Source organism: Triticum aestivum, chromosome 3D (assembly GCF_018294505.1).
Source record: "Triticum aestivum cultivar Chinese Spring chromosome 3D, IWGSC CS RefSeq v2.1, whole genome shotgun sequence".
NCBI classification, from domain to species: domain Eukaryota; kingdom Viridiplantae; phylum Streptophyta; class Magnoliopsida; order Poales; family Poaceae; genus Triticum; species Triticum aestivum.
This window is the reverse complement of record NC_057802.1, coordinates 67,171,293-67,179,116: the sequence shown is the minus strand read 5'-3', so window position 1 is coordinate 67,179,116 and position 7,824 is coordinate 67,171,293. Positions and strand designations below refer to the sequence as shown.

General features: G+C 47.5%; 1 protein-coding gene across 4 annotated transcripts; it reads right to left on the bottom strand.

Moving 5' to 3' along the window:
* Positions 1 to 3,020: 3,020 nt before the first annotated feature.
* Positions 3,021 to 7,636, bottom strand: LOC123077470 (protein TWIN LOV 1). 4 transcript variants are annotated; one of them, XM_044499747.1, is made up of 8 exons: positions 6,708 to 7,636; positions 6,130 to 6,147; positions 5,179 to 5,386; positions 4,980 to 5,044; positions 4,188 to 4,306; positions 4,040 to 4,095; positions 3,754 to 3,817; positions 3,021 to 3,479 (listed from the first exon to the last, which is right to left on the bottom strand). In XM_044499747.1, the coding sequence occupies exons 1-8, from the start codon at positions 7,240 to 7,242 to the stop codon at positions 3,324 to 3,326; spliced, it is 1,221 nt and encodes a 406-aa protein (XP_044355682.1). In that variant the 5' UTR covers positions 7,243 to 7,636; the 3' UTR covers positions 3,021 to 3,323. The 4 variants fall into 4 exon arrangements, with proteins under 4 accessions (XP_044355682.1, XP_044355684.1, XP_044355683.1 ...); XM_044499749.1 differs by having other exon boundaries at positions 4,188 to 4,267; positions 6,708 to 7,631; XM_044499748.1 differs by lacking the exon at positions 6,130 to 6,147 and having other exon boundaries at positions 6,708 to 7,635.
* Positions 7,637 to 7,824: the final 188 nt, after the last annotated feature.

Here is a 7,824-nt window from a genome sequence, read left to right as displayed (position 1 = left end):
CACGCCGCCGCCTCCTCGTTCTCGGGCTCCTCCTCCCAGCCGCCTCCGCCCGAGCGTCTTGTCGACCCGCCCCACGCGCCTCGCCAGAGCAGCCATCGCCGGTGACCAGGTCCCCTCGCGGCCTCCCTGTTTCCTTCCTCTCTGTTGTATGAACAGAGGACCAGCGCCGGCCCTCCTGCCCTCCGCCGCGCGAGTCGCCGTCCAGATCCGTCGATTCCCGCGCCCTTCGCCGCTCCCTGCCGCCGGAGTTGCGCCAAGTCCCCCTGCCTCCCCTGCTTCGGCTGCAAGCACGCGAGGCGAGGTGGAGGCCAGGACAGGGCGGCGGTTACGGGAGGCGAAGGAGCTCGGGCTCGAGGGGCTCCTCCCCTCGATCTAGATCGGGCGCCGCCGTGCGTGGAGACGATGAACAGTAGCGTCGGCGAAGCAAGGGGCTTTCTGCAAAAAGAATGCCACATCGGTAGCTGACATGCAGGCCCCACCGGTCAGATACACCGTCAATACACGTTTATACGCGATTTAGACCTTTTTGTAACGTCTAGCCCCAGACTTGGTACTGACACGTAAAAATTACCAAACTTGGTACCAATCTGCTTCCAATGCCCCAATTGTGATACTTCTGTATAATTTACTCGTTGAGAAAATAAAGAGAGAAAAGCGCCGGCACGTGTCTCGTTCAGATTAGCTCATGTCCACGTGCGCCCCAGTGCCGTGGGAACTGGCTGAACCCGAAAAATGTAGCACGAGGAGTAGCTGTCTGTGGCAGTGTAGCCTGCCCCGGCCCCGCACCCCGACCCGGAGGCGCCATGCGTGGCGCACAGGGGCGGCGACAACGGGGCCGTTTACTCCGGTGGGCGGTGGCGCCAGGTAAGTGGAATGGACAATTCACAGCCCCGTTTACTTGCTTAACCGGCGGCTTCCCGTCCAACTCGGGCACGCGCGCGCAGCCGCAGCCGCAGCCCGGGAGATTTGATCGATCGGTGCCCCGCGCAGCCGTAGCCGCGGCCGAATCTGCGCGCACTGGCATGTGCGGGTCGCGGTCACCATCGCCTGCCGTGGCTTCTCCGGCAGAGGCGACGAGACTGAGCACCTGGAAGCTCCGCGTCAGGTGCTCGGGGCCGTGGACGACGACGACGACGATGGAACGCTGGACCCTAAGCATTTGTGACTTGTGAGCTCGATCGGCTCCCGCTTTTGTGGTGTACAAATTCTGCGTGGTACGTGTTTGCTTGCCCGCTAGGGAATTCTCTCTCTCGTCGACCACCACGTACATGAGCTTAAGCTAAGATATTTCATGCCATTGGTCATACGGAGGAAGGTTCTCGTCACGTCACAAATTCCGCTTCGCACTGCTTCTTGCATGTCGTCAGCAAAATTAACCGGATGACGATCGATGTGGCAACTGGCTAGACAGATGACAAGAACAATTACTAAAAAGAAAAAATTGATGTCGACTAAATTGCCAAAAACCACCACAGTTACGTCTAGCAGCGCGGAAAGCCACCAAAACGGTAACAGTTTGCAAAAACCATGAAATCCGGTAAAAAAAATTAAATCCAAAACCACTAACTGCTTGGCTGGCCGTGTTTTGACACCAAATCAAACCGGCAGGGTCCATTGCCAATGCTCGGTTGACCAGACGGAGCCGACAGCTGGCGCGGGACACACATTGTAGAGGCAGCCGTAGTGCTAAGGCTAGCCACAATGGGTAGTAACATAGACTAGTAACATGTCCATGTTACTAGTCTATGTTACTACCTTAGTAGTCTATGTTACTACCTCTATAGTGAGGAGTAACATATGTGTGATAACATGCAACACTTTATTTATTAGGCTATAGACACATCTTGTCTTGATATGTGTTATGTTACTCATACTACTAGTACGTAACTAGCTATGTTATCATTTTTCTATCTTTCTTCATTTATTGCTTGTCACATCATCTGCTTTTATCTAGATATGTGTGATATTACTACCTATGTTACTCCCACTGTGGATAGTCTAACGGATTGCAAAGAGGCGCCATCTAACAGCCGTTTGCACGGGCGTCAACCACTGCCACGTTTACCCTAACAATGGCTCCCACGTGTCGAGTTTTACTATTCGTACTTCGTCGACCAATGCTTCCACGATTAGTCGGCCATTTAGTGGTTCTGGAAAAAAAAATGTTGCTAGATTTTGGTGGCTTTTGGAAATTGTTGGCGTTTTGATGGCTTTCCACACTACTTCACACAATTATGGCAGTTTTCGGCAACTTAGTGTCTGCTGTCAGGTTCTGTTATGAGATCGTATTCCGCAAAAAAAAAAGGCTGTGTTTATGAGATATTCCTTTGTCCTTTTCGAGAGCGGTTGAGGATGCAGCAAAGGTACGAAGCTCGATCGTGAGCGTCCTGCGTGGGAATGCGACGGAAGTGGCTGCGTTGGGCCAGTGTACCTGGCGTAAGAGTCCAAGAAGATGAGATAAGATTAGGCGTTCTTGTTGGAGCTTTACGAACAGAACAAAGTACCGAGTCGTTTTCTGGCCGGGTCACGTACGCCAGTGGCCGATGCAAGCCTCTTTCCAAAGGACGACTCTCAATCAATCTGTGGACTTGAATTCGCAGGTCGGATGAAATGAAATGCTCCCTTCTCGCTTACACACAAAATTTACATGACAAGCTCCTTTTCTTTTAGAAAGACAAATTGTAAATTTTGCCAGAACCTGGTACTCCCTCTTTTCACCTTTATAAGGCCTTGAAGACATTTCAGACTCATTTTCAATTGTCTGAAACAACTTATAAAAGTGAATGGAGGGAGTATGTCAAATCAAACTGGCCATTTTGCCCCTTTTTCGCAGTAGACATATGCAGAATGAAAAATGAACTACGAAATCAAAGAACTCTTATCTGTATATTTCAACTCCCCAGACCCCGGTCGCATGATTATGTGTACTCGTTTACATACCAAATTTACATGACACTAGAATATTTGCCAGAACATACCCTGCTAGGTCAAATCAAATGGACCATTATGCGCAAAACAAATATTTCAAATGGACCATGTTTTGCATTATAGAAGCCCTTTTTGACCGTATGGACCATACTCTCCCCATGTTTTGCAGAGGCCGGGGTAGTCCCCTTTTCGAGAAGAAGAAAAAAAGAGCTATTGAACTACTACCACCCCCTATCAATTTTCTTCATTTTGCGTAGTTACAAAATTCACAACAACTTCATTTTACCAGCCATTTTCCCGTCATATGCACTATAATCTCTTTCACTAAGCAGTTACTTTACATACAAACGTTGGCAAGTCAACGTAACACAAAATCAGAAAGAAACCTGAAAACGCTATTGGGACGGTCTCAACAGGCTACCTGACGCAGACAGGCTTCTAACTGCAACTCTTACAGCACCAACAGCACCGAGCTGCCATACCTCAGGGGTCAACCCACTAAAATCATGCTTCGCGCTCTCGTCAAGGTGAACCCACACATGAAACGCAACCTGCACAATGTGATAATTAGTCCAACTTTTTTCCAAAATCAGACTGGTACATTTCGAACCCATCCAACTTAAGCTCAAAAGAACAAGAATCCCATAATTTGTGAATATTCTCCACTTGAATATTATAGAAGAACACAAAGCAGATAATATAGGCGTGCTGCAGAAGTACTTTTGTTGCATTTAGTATTCAGTTTCAGCGTTACTAGAAAAGCAAGGCAGATGCATCAGAAGCACAGTGACTTCCAGGAAAGATCTGAAAAGGATGTAAGCCAACCTTGCCCGATGAATTTCGGATGGGAGACACATGTAGCAGATCACGGAATGTACTTCCGTCTTTCCTGATAGAAAACATAACAATTAAGAGTTCTGTTAAGTTGTTTACGTAATCTGAACCTGATAACTACTACTCCCTCCGTCCGAAAATACTTGTCATCAAAATGGACAAAAAGGGATGTATCTAGAACTAAAATACATCTAGATACATCCCCTTTTATTCATTTTGATGACAAGTATTTCCGGACGGAGGGAGTACTAAATTAAGATATTATGCGAATGCGCACCTGTAATTAAGCAAATGCACTGTGCAAGCCTCCTCACGACAGATATGCTGATTTATCTGTGCATTCAATTTCAAATATGAATTTGATAAGTGAGCATATTTGATAAGGAAAATTGCAATCAAACAAGCTAGGAAATGCTGGTCCGCACCTCCTCTAAAACCTCCGCACTAGTACCTGGACCGTTTAAAAATCTGCAGTTACAGCCCAATATTTCTTCTCTTGAGTAACCTGGATAAGTAAGATGATTAGAACAGCAGAAATCTTTCCCTGCATACAAACAAGCTTTTCAAGGTTAATCTGTGCCCATATTATCAGTATGTTTTAGCAAAGAGATTTAATTATTAGATCTTTCTAATCATACTCTTGACTTTCAAATTTTCCTACCCATACCCAATATGTAAACACCATGAAACCATGAATTGATGCCATGCCATCCCGATGGCACCACCTTGCATTGTTTATCATCATTTTAGACGGTAGTTGCAAATCCAACCCATCAACCCTGCCCAGCTTAACTCAAGAACCCACCATGATTCAGCATGTTGCAAGGAGCTATATATGTTTCTCATATGTCAGGAAGAGGTTTTCCTTTGCATTCCTAACTTAATGTTAGAAGGTAATTACAAATGCTACCCATCAATCATGCCCATATTAACACAAGAACATGTGGAAATTCAGCCTGTTGCACTTGAACTAATATATGCATTTCATAGGAGAGCATCCCAACAAACATGCCAAAAAACACAATGTCCCACTATCCCTAGATCATAGAAAAGTTTCAGTCACTCGAGCAAAGAGGCATCAAACTGCTGAAATGCGGAAGTAATACTGATCATAAACAGTTGCACATCATATATTCCCCTTATTACAATCAATGGATTGCTTTATAAAAGTTCATAGAACACATACTCTGGTATTAGAATAATAAAGGAATATGTACCTGTTAATGATAGAAAGGCATCACTAGCATAGACTATCGGCATGTCAGGCAAATGGCGGTCAGTTCTGTTAAAATCAAAAATCAAAGTGCATTTAGTAAATAAATAAACCGGGCATGAACAACATAAATAAAACTATGTACACAACAGAATTAAGCCAAGAGAATTAAACAAATGAACAAGAATATGCAAATAACTCACAATACAAAGCTCTGTTTGATTCTACCGAGAGAGAGATTTAACGAAGAGCTGAGTGCTGGGATACCAACAGAATCACATCTCCTCTCACAAACCACCAAACCAGTTAGTTTGCTATAGCGGTTCAGCGTAGAGAAGATGTTGTTTGCTGTGCTTAGAGCCATCTCTTTGTCACAGCCGCTAGCTATACGCAGTTCCTCAGCCTCCAGCCCTGCAACAGCAAGCTAGCAACAACATATTTAGAACTTCTGCTTCCAGTACTACTGTTTAATTTTGTGGGGAGAAAAACATAATGTGAAAATGCCAGGTCAAATGTAAACCACACATCCAAATTGGCAGAAGGCACCATATTCTGCAAGACTGGAATCACCACTAAACTAACATGACAGTATTAATATATAAGAATGGAAACTCAAGCTAGACTTAAGGTGTGTTGTTTCGCTACCAAAACTGAATCTTCATTAAGAGAGCTAGCTGAATTTCCGACACAGTTGCACCGCTAAATACTACAGAACACATGCATATATTTCGAAGAGATGTATTTATCGTACGATTCAGATTCTTATCATTGAAAAAAAGTTCTATTTCTTACACATATATAGCGACTCTATGCGTAGGGTTATGCCCTGTTTGGATTGCATGTAAATTTTGTTGCTGCCCGGTATTTAGTTCAAACTTGAGCTGAAATACCAGGGATCACACTAATTTTACACTGAATCCAAGCAGGGCCTTCGTCTGCCCCGTCGTTAATCTGGACCTACAAAAGCAGGATGGATCTCTTTTTCTTTTGTCCTATTAATGTGTGAACTTCTCTATCCTGTAAGCAAAAACGGATGTTTCTGTCAACAGCAATTTAACAACAAATACGGTCTATTCAGTTTCTCAAAAACAAGGCATCATGTATACAGCGTTGAAACGAAAAATTTATCAACTCAAACAAGAACTTTTACCTACTTCTTCTTGTCTCCATACCTGGAAATGGTAAAAGAAACAAGACTAGTGTAACCATTATTGTCAAACTTGGAACCAAGAAGGAACTAACAACTCAAAAAGGCCACATAGTGACCAGTCTTATATGATCACCTAGTACTCCCTCTGTAAAGAAATATAAGAGTGTTTAGATCACTACTTTAGTGATTAGTGATCTAAACGCTGTTATTTCTTTATGGAGGGAGTATAAGATCGTTTAGATCACTAATATCTTATATTTCTTTACAGAGGGAATACTTGTTTGGCTGTCCATGCTTAAGAATAAGACAACCAGCGCAACTGTAATTACCATACCATGAATGTAGAAATAAATTATAGCAAATAAGGCCATGTTCATGGCCACTTGTATACATGGCGTGTTTACAGCATACATTTCATATCAAGGCACGGTTGAGCAGTGAGGCACGGGGTACTGTAAATGATCTCACGGGCAATTAATGGTTGGTCCACTGATCAGTGTGCTTATTATCGTGCAATTTATTACTCCCAAATGATCACTGTACTAGTGATGGCAACAGATGAACACGTCCAATCAAACTGACCTCTCTTATCGATATCCACAAACACCTCCCCTACGTGGCTGGCGCAAGGCAGCTCCTCCTCCCCCCTGGCCTCCTCCCGGCAGGCCGCGAGCGGCGCGGGCCGCCCCGGGTGACGGCGCGGCGGCGACGCGGGGGCGATGGGCACCTGGACGGCGAGGAAGTGGAGCACGCGGCCGTCGGCGGCGTGGAAGACGGGCGCGAGGTGGAGCAGCACCCAGTGGGGCGAGCCGTCGCGGCGGTAGTTGAGGATGGCGACCTGGTGGGCGCGCTGGGCGCGCACGGCCTCGCGGACGCCCGAGACGGCGGCGCGGTCGGTGGCGGCGCCCTGGAAGAGGCGCGCGTTGCGGCCGAGCAGCTCGCGGCGCGGGTAGCCCGTGAGCGCGGCCAGGCCCCGGGAGGCGTAGACGATGGGGTGGCCCGGCATGGCCGGGTCCGTGAGCAGGAAGCTCCCCCGCAGCTCGTCCAGCTCCTCCAGCACCCACTCCGAGTACCGCGCCGTCAGCGACGCCGCCAGCCGCCGCTCCTCCCCCTCCATCGCCCCCGCTGGGAAGGGATGGGTGCGCCCGCCGGATCGGTGGCGTGATCGGCGCGGGGCGCGGGGGAGGAAGAGAAAAGATCTGCGCGGATGGAGGGGGGCCGCGCGGGGCAGGGTTGTAAAATCGCGTGCTCTGTTTGGCTGTTTCGGCTCTGCTCGGGGCGGGGCGGAAGCTGGAGGCTGGAGCTCCGTCTCGTCGGCCGGTCGCGAATGCCACGGGCGTGTGAGGCTGGGCGCGCTGACTGTGATGCGATAGCGATGCGGGAGGTTTGTGCGGGGAGCGGGTACGACGGAGAGGAGTGCGGGTGCAGCAGCTTCGCGGACGTGCAATGATTGATGGGCGGCGGAGCCGGGATAATGCACGCGGGCGTGGCGATCCGCCCGCGCCTGGCTCGTTGCCGGTGTCAGCCGCAGGCTGATATAAGCTCTACTCGTACAAATAGAACGCCCGTGCGTTGCCACGGGCTATATTGCCGACTTTTTTTTTACCGTTATAAAGAACTATCATTTTCTTTCTTCTTTTCTTCTCCCAACTAAAAATGTTTTTTTGAATTTAAAATTATAGAGTAGAACTTATACGAA

Excerpts from the sequence above, each read along its gene's own strand:
- LOC123077470 (XM_044499747.1), bottom strand. The coding sequence starts at position 7,242 with ATGGAGGGGGAGGAGCGGCGGCTGGCGGCGTCGCTGACGGCGCGGTAC. Across the intron at positions 4,096-4,187 it reads GTGCGGAGGTTTTAGAGGAG|ATAAATCAGCATATCTGTCG; the intron begins GTGCGGACCAGC and ends TTGAATGCACAG. Across the intron at positions 3,480-3,753 it reads TCCGAAATTCATCGGGCAAG|GTTGCGTTTCATGTGTGGGT; the intron begins GTTGGCTTACAT and ends CACATTGTGCAG.